Genomic DNA, 13530 nt, shown 5'->3' with positions numbered 1-13530 from the left:
GGGATGGGCGTGGGGTCCCGGTCACACCAGGGTGATGTCTCCGGTGGGGACGCCCGCTGGCGGGAGGAGCGGGTCCCGAGTCTGGGAAGCGGGGTGGGGGGGCCGGGACATGCCTTCCCCCCCTCCCTCGCTGCCCCGGCCCCTTTCGGCGCAAGGGGCGGGCAGGGTGGCGCGGCCACGCCCGGCCGGCAGTTGCCCCGGGCGAGGAGTCGCTAGGGAGGGGGGGGGCAGCGCCCCGCGGGGAGATGCGGCTCCGGCACGGCCCGTTCCTGACGGCGCTGTGCCTCGGCGCCGCCTTCCCACTCCTGTGGTTCGCGGCGTGGACGGAGAGACGAGGTGGGAGTGGGCACCGGCCGCGGGGGGCGAGGAGAAGGGCGGGTGGCACGGCGGCACCGGCTTGGCTCCCTGCCCCGAGCCGTCGGGGCCACGGAGGCGCTGGGCTTCCCCCTCCCGACGACGGCGGGGCAGCGGTACCGGGGGGGAGCGGGGCCATCCCGGCCAGCGGCGGGGAGATCGGGTCGCCCCCTCCCCTCCCGGAGCCCCGCCGGAGGAGGGTCGGTAACGGCTTCGCGGCCGCCCGGGTCGGGGGTTGTTGGGGGGGGAGACGGGGGGCTGCCCCCCTGCTCGGCGCCTCCAGTGGGTCTCACGGCAGCGGGTGTCTGGGGGTAAAGGGGAACCGGGCGCGAGTGGGAGGTTGGCCCTGGGGAAGACTGAGGGCGGGGGGCTCGCCGGTCCCCACCAGGGTCATTCCTTCCACGCACCGAGTTACAAGTTTGCGTGACAGCTTACGGGATTGGATCCATGGGTCAAACCGGTCCGATTTAAAACAAATTTAATAAACAATTTTAATAGATGTTACCAACAAGCATCCTGCCTTGGGATGGAAAGAACAAGTCTAAAGGTGATTGCTGTGGCTGTCACTTCTGAAGTGCTTCGAATATTACTCGGGGAGGACAAAGTAGCATTATCCATTCTGCAGCTGTATTTGTGCTTCACGTACAGTCGCTTTTTCACGTGTGTGTTTCCAGCCCCAGAACCAGTGTTCAATCCAGAGATAAAGTACCTGAGTTTTTATATTTTTATTTATAAACGTTAAAATTACATCATATCTTTTTAATAGGCTATGTAGGTGGTACATGTTGGATAGATCTACGGAAAGCCATGTCTAAGATTCTCTGAGCCTACATAGGAAAGATAAAACTGATGCTATTTTCCGAAAATAAATTAGAAGGTCTCTCCAAATAGTACCTCTGAGGCCTGCAGATGTGGCTCGTTAGGTGGCTTTGGGGTGAGGGAGAGAGGGTGGATCTTGGAGTGCTTCCTATATACACCTTTACAAAAGGTTTTATAGATGCAGAAGAATTAGAATAAACCAATTAGTAATTTCTGGGATGAATGCAGAACTCCAAGTTGCTGATAGTTTATTTATATTAATTGTTTTCGTAACAAATAGAAGTGGCAATAGAGAGATCTTGGCCCCACGACGGAATACAGAACAGAGCCAAGACAGTGCTGATCCTCCTGCCTTTATCGTTTCTTGGCAGCTGTATGGTTGGTTATCTTGCAACACCTGACACGTTTCTCAGGGGCAGTCCTGCTAGGATCGGGGAAGGAGAAACAGAAGTACAAGCAGGGTGTGTCTCAAGAAACTGAGATCCGAGAGATGATAGAATGAAAGCATTTGTCCCATCCACAGTTACCACCCCTATCACCATGTTATCTTGTGACTTGTATTTTGTGACTCCTCGTTGCTGAAATTCCATTTTCACTCTGCTTTCTTTTTTGTCCTTTTGCTGCTCACATTCCGTGCTGGGGTGTTTTGCTTTGGAGTAGTTTTGTTGGGTTTTCTTGGGGCAGAAGGGTAATGTGTTGTGGTATATATGTATATGTGTTGTTTTAACTTTTCTCTTTCCGCAGTTGTCTCCTCCTCCGCAGTAAACAGAGTAACTAATTCCTTTCAGATGGTATCATTTTCCTAATGATTATTATTAACACCTGTTTTCATAACAAACTTTTAACCATTACAGATGTAAATATGTAGTGTTCAGAGACACGTTCTCTCTTAAGCTTGGTAAATCTCACAAACACGTAAATAAAGGGTTGATACTAGTAACTAAAGGAGGAGGTAATAGCACATGGTGAATGGCTTTGTGTTGAGTTTGCGTGGCTGGAAAAGATAGTCTTTGCTCCTGAGTGGTGTTAGAAGACAGAAGCAGCCTTCTACCCATACAGAAAAACCCAGGAGCAGCCCTATGTTTTTACCTTTTTCCACAGAGAGAGCAGCATTGGGAGTTAAACCTCTCTTCTTCCCTTCTGCGCTGCTGGACTTGCCTTTCCACTGACATGCCTAGAGCGCTACAGGAGTCCCCACTTTTCTCGCACCTCAGACTGCAACGTTTATTTGCTTTTCTAATGCCTTTTTCACTTACCCCACCTGTTACTGGAAGGTCAAGTACTGTCTCAGCTTGTCAGCTCCCATCTCTTTCACTCATCAAATGTTCTTCTCTGGCTCATTTTCTTCCACACATTTGTTAAATCTCCACTTACTTCAAGTTTCCTCCTCTGCTTTGTCCATTAAAACGTTCAGGCTGCTCTTGATCTTTGGCTGCAGGGTATCATGCTAAGCAGCAGTAGTCTGTAGTGTTCCCTTCAGTTTCTATCCAGTTATTGTTTTTTGGATTGTAGTGATGTTGGGATTGCAAATGATGTTTGTTGTACAACTAGGACAGGGCATCCTAGCTCAAAACTATTGGTCTTAGGTACTTCCCTAATATGAAAAGTATGTAATAGTCCTGTAAAATATTGTTCAGTTTCTCTGCAGTCTCAAAGCCTTTCAGACCTTGAAGTGTAAACCGGGTGTTGGCTCTGTCCTGATTTCTGTGCAAATAAAAATCAATAGCTTAAGCCAGTGACCTCTAAACGCCTTATACTAAGGAGCTAGCTAGCCTGAGAGATTTGGGTTGAAATGTGTTTGCTGTCAATGACAGCAGTAAATAATTGGCTGTTTGGTACTGCTTCTAACTGCTCACTGCAGCCTGAGTGTTGACTTGCAGTTGTGAGACTTGAGTACGGGTAACTTGAACCGGCATAGCAGGCAAGATGCTTCTGCATCACTCATGCACTTCAAAATGAAAGTTCAGGATCTACCAAAGTCACTAGACTTCAGCTATTGTCAATAATACTATATGCATTTTTAACTATCCTTACAAAGATGTTTTCATAGTCATTTTTTCCATTGCTTTACAGATAGAAGCAGATGTTTAATTTTAAATAGGCTGATACTTTTGTGGGGGGGAAAAAAAAAAAGAGATAAAAGTAATTACAGAGGCAATAGGTAAACACCAGATGTTCAGCAAGACCTGACACTGTCTGTCTAAACTTGCCTGGTGATTCCTTCAACATCCTCTAGAGTGCTTGCGAAGGCAGGCTGCTATTAGCAAGTAATCAGATGGACTGCTGTAGCAATACCTGTTCTACGTCCTGCATGGCTTTGCTGTGAGCTTTTTGGTCCCTCCCCCGGCCCCAAGCAAAACCTGTCTGAAGCAAACAGTTTGCATCTGAGGACAGGAAAGGCTGTTGTCAGGATGATGCGGATGTTCCTGCTGTTGTGCAACTGAGTTACAATCCACTTCTTAATTCCCCTGACGAAAAGTATGTGCTCTCATATAAATACTCTTCATATAGATTTGTGGTTATGGAATACAGCTCACAATATATGTAGTGGTTTTCTCACACAGTTTTAGCTGCTGTTTTCCATGTAAATGTTCATCAACAAGAAATGTCACAGGTATACCAAAATATGAAAGTAAATGTAAGGAGGTAGCAAATCTTCAAAAACGGTAAAGGAGAAGGCAGGAGTGCATTATGAACTCACTATGAGCTTACATAAAGCTTTTTCAGAGGAAAGACTATTCCTGAATAAAGATAAACTTTGGTGTCTTGGCTGAATAACAATGAATTTTTTAGAAGCCACAGCAGTGAGGTAAATCAGATTATCTTGCATGGCAGCACTTCTTCATGTTGCTTGTAAGGGTTACAAGATTTGATCTCTTTGAACATGTTGCTGCCCTTTTCACCTAAATTTGTGGGATACTTAATTCAAGTAAATTAAAACTAAGCTTTGTCTGGAAGTTAGGAGAAAACGATACTAAAATACGATGTCACAAGGACCTAAGCATGTTAATATATGCCTGTTGAGTCAAACATTGTGAAACCTGGGTTACTTTAGTTATTACTTTGAGGGGGGGTGAAGAAGAGAGAAACTGTTTGCACTTAATTGCATTCACGGAAATATACTTAAGGTTTATCAAATTGTTTAACATATTAAATTTTTCATTATTTCACAAAACTTTTCATCAGGAAAAGGGGTACAAAGGGTTAAAAAGGTATTTCTGACGAAAGTAATTTTTTTGCGGTTGAAAAACGGTAACACACATGCTAGCCCAAACAGCTGATTATGCATTTCTTTTATTTCCAATAATCTTCTGCCCACGGTGTGATGCTTTGCTTCGGCTGGCCAACCCCTGCTCCTGCTGTGCACCCGAGCGTAGGTCCCCAGGACATTCTACCATTTGTGATGGAGTTCTCTGCACGTTTCCTGTCCAGACCCAACTGACACGCTCTGGCTCAGAGCTTCAGTTAAATAGTGGCAAATTGACAGATTTGATAAGGAGTCTTGAATTACACCATTCTCATTTCAGCCAATACAGCTTACCCAGATTTATGAATATGCAGAAACCAATTTTCCTGCCTTCTCTAGGCCTGTTAGGCTGTGTTTAACCACCATTTTTCCCAGTTGTTCCAGTAGGCTACATCTCCCTTCCTTGCCTTCCCGCATATGTTTCCTTCCAGTGGAACTGAGAGCACAGAGGTTATTGCACATCCAGGTTTTGCCCCAACACGCGGTCACAATGTGGCTGAAATCCACAGTGTGGTAAGGGAAGAATTTCTCCAGTCCACTGACAGCTTACTCAGTTTCTTTGCATAGTTCTGCATTTAGGTGTTAAAAAAACCCCATGTAACAACCTCAGATGGGACTTAAGACTTGGTATTTACTGATCCCAAATTTTATATCAAAATTCATATCCAAGACTTACAAAAACTACATAGTTTTACTGACTTCTAGATGTGTAATTTACTGAACCAAGAGTCTGTTGCTTCTTGCAATTACTTCAGGTGAAATAGTGGCTGCCTTGTCCTCAAAAGTAGAGGAATTGAGCCATAAATCCTATAAAGATTCAGGTATAAAATGAGACTAGTTACTGTTGGGTTTTGCAGAGAAAGGGATAGGGAACATTTCAGACCTCTCTTTGTTTGCTGTGCAGTGTGTCATCACAACCTGTACTTAAACAAGTGTAAACATATGACCTTCACGCTTTCCTAATGTTGCACACTGAGTCTTGACCAACACAGTTTTATCCAGAAATACTTTAGTTAGTGGCTCGGCACTTAATTAAATGTGTGTATAAATGAGCGATTGTTGCTACATCAGGCAGAACAGTAAAAATATTTAAAATACTAACTGGAACGAAGCAATAACCATTGCTTGAAGTGAATGAGTACTTTTTATTTATCTGATAAAGGCCATATTCAAATCAGAATTTTCCACTGCTATTAAGAACCTGTATCGTGTTACTAACATTACTATATTAAAACCAAAGTATGCCAATTATGGGCAAACACCATGCAATATCCATTCAATTTATATTTTTTTCCACTTATTTTTATACTATTGCTTCCCTACATAGTGATGTTGTGACTGAATGTTTCAAGATCGCTTTTCACTGCATTCTAATATAGGCAAAGACTCACATCTAAAATGAGGATTGTTTGCCAACGTTTAAGAAAATATTATTAGAACTTAAGTTGTATTTTCTTTGAAACAAGTTTGCTTATCTATTTTCAGTTAGATACAGTATGTAAATGGTTCAGTGAAAAGTATTATATGCCAAACCCAACAGTGAGTCCATGTTAATTATGCAATTGAATGTGTTTTTTAAATTTAGTTATTAACTTTGATCTGCCATTAACTTTGTAAGGTGTTTGTTCATTTAAATACTGGAAAGCGATTCTGATTCTCTTGCTAGTACATCCTCTGTCGGGGCACAGAGGAACCCTAACTTCCCCCCCAAATTGCTGGCACGCTGCTTTTCTTTGATGTCACTGGGTTAATACCGCGTCCCTCCGCTGGCCTCCACCGTCTGGAAGCTCCTGCTGTGGATACTGTCAAAGACGAGCAGAGGCACAGGCAGAACATACTGCTGCCCGGCTCCTCTGCTCGCTCAGACGCCTACATAGAGAGCTATAAAAGGACGGTCAGAGAGTCCTCGCTGCGTGTTAAGCCCCATGCGTTGGCTTATCAAGCCTGCACGTTTGGTACTGCTGCGTCACAGCCGGGCAAAGGTTTCAGCCAGCTGGCTGAAAATTGTGCCTGATTGAAAGTAGTCTTCCTCCTCCTACTCGTAGCCTCTGCCATCAGCCATAGCAATAGGCCCTGCAGCCCAGTTGCCATCAGAGCATGGACAGGACAGATGAGTGGAAACAATTAGAAGCTTCTTAACCTGTTCACTTAACATTCCCTTTTCAACTGTGTAAAATAAACCAACCTGAGCACTGACTGACTTCAGAGAGTCCTGCAGATTTAAGATATGCATTAAGACATGCTGTGCCCCATGCTTAAAGCTCAACAATTGAAGCTACCCCAGTTTGATGAACATCAAGCATAACGGGTGAATGTACCCAGTGCAGGTGAAGCAGCTTCTGACTTCATGGTAGCTTTCCTTGGCTGTCTCTAACCTGTTGGGAGACACAAATAATTCTGTCCTGTAATGTTATAAAGAAAATATTTAAAGACCACGTGCAAATTCAGAAAGGTGTCCTTACTTGGAAAGGTGCTTAAATACCCTTGGACTTTAGCACATTGTTGAATGTAAGTGTTTGCGTAAGAACTGGCTGTTCTGAACTAAGACGGAGACATTGTTTGGAGGATATGTTTTTCTTCCTTACTCTGAGAGAACAAAACCTGAGCTTGCAAAGCGTGTAACAAGATTTAGAAAGGTCTCTCTATTTTAGATCAGCTACGGGAAACAATAAACCGCCACAGTTATTAGTGCAATGCATGCCTCAGTGGCTTAATATGCTTCATTAACCTGAACAGTGAGCAGTGGTTCCAAGTGCGGAGTATGACAAGATCTTTTGCAGTTAGTGTGAGAGCATTAACCAAAATTCAGTTTCTAAAAGCTTTAGGTACGATAAACAGTGTAACTGTAATCAAGAAATAGGAACAAGAGTTGCTGCTAGACTTTGGGGTGTTTTCTTCCCTCCTTTCTATCACTCCCACTTTTTTCTTTGAATGCTAGGAGGAGATAGCGATGAATTGTTCCACAGCTCTTAGATATTGCCAGAAATCAACTGTTAATACAACTGGAAGCATTTATGATGATAGGAAGTATGCGTGCGTGGAGCTAAGATAAATAATCGTTTGACTTTCAGAATTAGTAATTTGCTTTAGAGATTAGTATTGTTTCTAAACAGTTTCAGTTTCCGCTGCAGAAAGTTATATATATGTATCTATTAGGAGACAACACAACAGATTGCATTTAAAACCATTTTAAGTGTTGCCATCTTAGAATTACAGTAGCCATAAGTATATATGACAGCAGTCAGAAGAAAGGCTGTGAAAATGCATTGCAGAAGCTTTGAGTGCTATCACTGTGCCTGGTTGGTGGTTGGTTTTTTTTTTTTCTCCCCTGGCTTGTAGCCAGCGTAACCCCATTGACATTTCCTAGTAGGGTTTCCTTAGCCCAGTAGAGTGATTCACCTTCAGCTCACCAAGGGGGAAAGAAGCCTTTACCTTCATTCACTTTTTGTAGTTTTGCCATAGGTCCTCATCTCACTATTTTCCGGTTTTATCCTGACTCTCCCCATTGCTGATAGAACCACTGGTAGACAAGATGTTGCCAAGTCAGGCTGTCGCTGAGGACAGACTGTTTCATGATACAGTCGAAGCTCCTTTCTCCTGGCCCTCCTAGCCAGAGTGAGCTGTGCGTGTGAAAATGTCCCGTCTACTGCTTTCCAAGCAAGCTATTGCAAGCAGCTGGTTTAGTTCTGTGTAGATCCTTAGATACTTAAAGAGCAACGCTTTCCACACACACAAAGCCATTTAAGCTTAATAACCGTTTAAATATTTAGAGTATTTAGCTTCATAATGCTTCTAATTAGATCTTCCTATCTTGCTGCAATTATATCAGTAATAAATACTGTTCATGACAGTACCTTATTGCACAGTAAAATACAAAAAGTTCAGTACTGCTTTCCAAACACACAGTTTTTGCCAAAGGTTTACTAATAGTTAAAACTGCTCATTTACATATGCTCTAATAACACTTAGAACATTTCATGTTCTGTTTTGAACTATATATGTTTATAATAACAAACTCATTCTTCGCGAAGGTGAGTTCCTTTTGTCAAACCCTTGCTTCCCCAGCTGTCAAAATCGAATGTGATAAGCAATTACTAAGTCCTGTTCTACTAGCCGAACAGAGGCTTCACTTCTGAAAGATTCAAAAATGTGGTTCCCTTCTTCCAGCCTGAAGAAATAGGGAAGGCCGATTACAAATGCCAGCTTCTTTGGGTGTACTCAGTGATAGCTGAGTATTGACCTTTTATTTGCCGGAAGCATCTATGGCATTTTGGAGGCTCACCTGTAAGTTAAGCAAATAAAACTACAATTACTTGGTGCTTGCCAAAATGTCAGCCCCGTAGTGACACCGGTAGTTTTGAGTCACACTGACACTGGATAACTGAAAGAATTGTAAAGAGAGGGACTACAATGTTGTCATTCATCTGCAATTTTTTTACTGATTCCTCCTATAATATAGCTGTACTGAGGGCAATTTTAGTCTGGTTTAGCAAAATCTTACGCTATTACAGCACTGGAAATGTCAACGGAACAATGCTTTCCAGCATTTAATTACAAAACACCTCCATTACAAAATGATTGATTCCCTTTCCAGAGCAGTAAATTGCATCTAGTGATAGCATGTATTTATCCTAAGATTTTGGACTTGCGCTTTGTTGTTTGCATCTTCCGAGGAGCATGTGGAACTTTACTGCAGGTTAAACCTCCACTTTTTCTTGGAGCTTGATGCTATCGAGCTCCTAATAAAGGCAATTGGAATTTAAAGAAAAATGCACATCCATTACTGTGTCTTGAGTTTTTACCTCTGAATTTGTCTTGGAATTGCAAGATAAATCTCCACCGTGTTTACATGTATTGATGCTCTATTTGGAATCACTTTCTTGCTATGAAAACAATAGGATTAATGTCTCTAAGTCACCTACATCAGCTTAAAACTTCTGTTTCCATTTTATTCGAATACATTCTAAAGCAAAAACCTAGAGGTTGGATTATGGCACTGGAAACACAGCTGTGAAAGAAAAGCATAAGACAAGAAAGTGTATTCCTAGATGAAAGGGCTCTCCTTAGGTGCTCCAATAATTTAGCTTGTTTGGGGTTCTAGCTCTGTAGCCTGATGCCTCATGATGGATTTGTGTTGGAAACATATTTTAACTTTTCCCCTGTAGTTGTTGAAAGATGGAGTCCCCGTCTCTTTCCCCATTTGACCTTCCATTTATTTATTTGTTTGTTTGTTTGTTTATTCTCTGATTATTTTTTAGAGAAACCTACTTCAGTAAAGTAGGACTTCTTTGTTGCACACTGCTGAAATAATCCAGTTTTCCCCTCCCTTCAGCAACGCTAAATTTACAATCATAGCTGCATGGTACAGAGCACTCCTAGATATGAATGCCTTTCTTGCAAGTCAAAGCATTCTTAAGACTGTCAGAAAATTTTAGGAAACATTAATTTTATGGGCATTTTACTCAACATACTTTGAATTTTTAATGAGACCAATAATAATAATAATAATACAGATTGCATGTTTACGTCTTTTTTCTAACTACTTTCTTCCTAGATGTTTTAAACTTCAGGGTCTTCCGATCATACATTTATTGATGAAATTAAGGACTTGTGTTTACTGCAAATAAAACCCCCTATTTATCCAAACTGCAAATTAATTCCAGTTTGAAACGCCTCTGCAAAGCCTCGCAAATTTGTATTACCTGCGCATTTTGCTCTTAGTCTCTTTTACAGGCTAGAATCCCTGGGAATTCACTATTCCCGAGGCACAATGGTGAATCCTAGAAAATGAGTCTTGCCAAGGATGGGACTCAGCACAGCCCACATATAGAATGGGAGAAGTGTCTAAATAACAGCATTTAAATTAAAAAATAAAATAAAATTTAAAAAGCAGTATTGTAAAACATTTTAAAATCAAGTAGAAGTCCCCTTCTGCCCTCTACTTTCTTTACTTCCTATTGCAAAGTGAGTGACATTATTGAAGTGTTGCCTTATATTAATTTTAATAAGTCTAATAATCTTGTGTTCACGTGGCGATGAGGCAGTGGAGGCGCTGACAGGTATGAGTCGTGTTTATCATCTGTGATAACTGAGAAGTTCTGACAGTACATGCTTCTTAGGAAAGTGGATCTTCTGTGAACATGACATTGACATTATCGGAGAATACTATGCAGAACAGCAGAGGTGTCTGATGACCGTGGCTGAGAGTACAGTGTTTCTGATATTGGTAGGATTGTAGAGTAATTCCTCAAAGGTGGACTATATATTATGAAGGTATTCCTCAATCAGAGCGTAGTTTCAGTTGTTATCTAATTAAATATATCTGGGAGTTCAAATAACCATCTTTATTAATAGTTCTTAATATAATCCAGGCACTCTTTCACTCATAGGTGAAGACTGAATACCTTAATATCTGTATTTTAATCTGAATAGTGTTTTATACAAAAGGAAAACCATTGCATAATTACACTCTTCAATGTGACAAGGGTCATCAAGATTTAGCACTTAGTGGAAAATGTTGTTGGCTTTACTGGACATCACCTTCCTGTGCAACTCATAATCTTTCACTGACTTTTGCCTTATTATGGGTGTCATGTTCTTGTTCTTGTCTTGAATTGCAAGCCTCTACCCAGCTGTGCTCCCTAAACTCTGCTGCTTAATACTCTCCCAGACTTCTTTATTCCATGAGTAAGCTTTGAGCAGCCTCTTTTATTAATGTTTATACACTTCTGGTCATGTCTTCTTCTGGACCATCTCCTGTTCTTAAACTTTCTCTTTATTCCATCATATAATTCACCTCTTTGAAATTATGTTCTTATTGCAGGAAATGACTTTGACATGTACCAAAGCCAGTTTCTGGAACTTCGGCAAAGACTATTGTATGCTGAAAAGGAAAATAAAAAAAGATCAGAGGAACTGAGCCATGCCCTAGATGAAATTAAACATGTAGTTGCAAAAAGAATGAACTCGACAACAAATTATACAGGTTTGTCTGTATAAAAATGTACTGTGTTAACGGTTCAAAGTTTTATGTGCTCATTTCTTTATCACTGGCATAGGGAGAAAAATCATTGGTTTGATTCTATTAGCATTAGGTAGAAGTTTCTACATTTAAAAAAGGGTGAGGAAGTAATCTGTAGACTCTCTTTAAATAGGATTGGTTAGTAACTAAACTAAGGAGAGGAAAAAAAAAGGGACACAATAGACTGCAGTGGTGTCGTAGTTGCAAAGCTGTAGATATGGCTAATCGAGTTTCTTACAGTGCTTATCCCTCTTTTGCTGCCAACTACAGAGCACTGAATAAGCTATTTTTACCAGCTTTTACTATGCCACCACACCCTGATAAATACTAGGGCTGTGTCTACCCTGGGAGGCAGGTGCACCTCCTCAGGTGTTCCACAGCCCTGGTCCTCCTCCTGCCCAGGTGGAGTGACTTTTTGCGGGGGGATGTTTTGGCCATGAGTGTTCTGCCATCCTGCCAGCGGACCCCAGGCACCAAGGTGCACGTGGAGGGTGTGCAGTCTCACCTCAGCACCCACACCACATGCAGCCAGCTGCTTGCCTGAACCCAGGAGTTGAGAAGCCCCATGAGGTCTTGCTGGTTAGATACAGCCTAAGAATGTTTCCTCTAGATTTTATTTTTATCTTGCAAGTAGTGTGTTAATAATCTGAAGGAAATGTGAATGCTTGTAAGTGATGCCAGTTAAAAGAAAACCTTTGAGGGGGGATTTCTCTGCCTTTTTTTTTTTTTTTTTCTAAGAGGGACACCAATATGCAGTGAAGTTCAGTGATCTGGCTTCTTCTCATTGTTTAATTAAACTTATTTATTTAAAAATATATTAGATCCTTGCCTTACAGACTGTTGTACATCCCCATTTATCTGCACACTGTGGTTGCATATAAATTAGACGGTTTGGTTCTGTGCCCTAAAAGAAATGATGTAGTAGTGCAGGACGTGCCTTGCTCCCTGTTCAGATTGGAAGAGCTACTTTTCTGGGGAGAGGAGGAAAACTAGAAGGGGCATCTCTGTGCTGGAAGCATTCCACAACACACCCCGACATCAAAATGAGTCTGCATGCTACTGAAAACTACTTTTTAAAAATCCTTATTTGCATTCAGTAGAGCAGACTGGTATCAGATTAAAATAGGGAATTAATCAGGACTGTTACCAGGAACAAGGTGCATTCTTGCTTTGTGTAGTCAGCTTCATTTCTTACCCTGTTCTTCCCCACCTCTTTTTGTCTATTTATTCAATATTAGTTCAGTGGGACTGTTCAGACGCATATAAACAAATGCTTGAGTGTTGGCAGGGTTGTGGTCTTACAAGCTTTAGAATAGAGACCGTGTTGTCAGCTACCACCAGCCCCACATACGGCTGACAAAGAGTTACTGCCTAATGCACATAATAGCAGTAGAGGAGAGTGTGAGTCCCCCTTCCCTCTGCTCTTCGTTCTTATTGGAGCCAGATGAATATCAGAAAATATTAAAGCTGACAATTCACAGGATTCAAAGCAGAAATTTCTTAAAATCACTGAATAGTTTTCCTTTTATTTTTACTTACCTTTCTGGTCCCCATTCCAGCCAAGTTTTATTCTACAACAAAAATGAAAAGGTTTATTGTACGCAATACAACTCAAGTCCCTTGCCCAACCCTTGATAGGTACTACTTCCAAATAAAAATGAAAAGTTCTTGAAAAGTTATGAAGGTGGTTTAAAAAACCCCAAAGTTTCTATGCAGCAAAATTCCAGTATATTTAATGGCAAAATGGAGTGGGAGGAGTTGGGGGGGTCTCTTTCATACACAAATGTCTGGAGAGAGAGATATATATATATTTGTATGTTTGTGGGTTTTTTTATAAAAACTGTTTTCTGTAGAGTGGGGAATCTCTGTCGAGTCATAGTTTTTAGTGGGAATATCTTCTGGAAGTTGAAAAACTTGAAACATAGTGCCCATTCAGTAAGCCTCTGTCTTCATTGATCTAAGCTGAGTGAATAAAGCTGATGGTGGTCCTTTGTAAGACTTTTTAAACTAACTTTGAAGGGTGGTAAATTTGGGGAGTTATCTTAATTGCATTTCTTAGGAAAAATAACTTTCCATCTAAGTCAATAAA

At 41.5% G+C, this 13530-nt stretch overlaps 1 protein-coding gene across 2 annotated transcripts in view; it reads left to right on the top strand.

Moving 5' to 3' along the window:
• The first annotated feature begins 204 nt into the window (after positions 1–204).
• Positions 205–13530, top strand: part of MGAT4D (MGAT4 family member D) — a 40811-nt gene continuing 27485 nt past the window's right edge. For both annotated transcript variants that reach the window (XR_012623197.1, XM_074823702.1), the window contains exons 1-2: positions 205–336; positions 11244–11405. Coding sequence is in view for 1 of the 2 variants with exons in the window: in XM_074823702.1 (XP_074679803.1) it covers positions 246–336; positions 11244–11405 (253 nt within the window). In the remaining variant the exon portion in view is untranslated. The remainder of the gene's footprint in view (positions 337–11243; positions 11406–13530) is intronic.

This window comes from Strix aluco, chromosome 4 (assembly GCF_031877795.1).
Source record: "Strix aluco isolate bStrAlu1 chromosome 4, bStrAlu1.hap1, whole genome shotgun sequence".
NCBI classification, from domain to species: Eukaryota; Metazoa; Chordata; class Aves; order Strigiformes; family Strigidae; genus Strix; species Strix aluco.
This window is presented reverse-complemented; position numbering and strand designations above follow the sequence as displayed.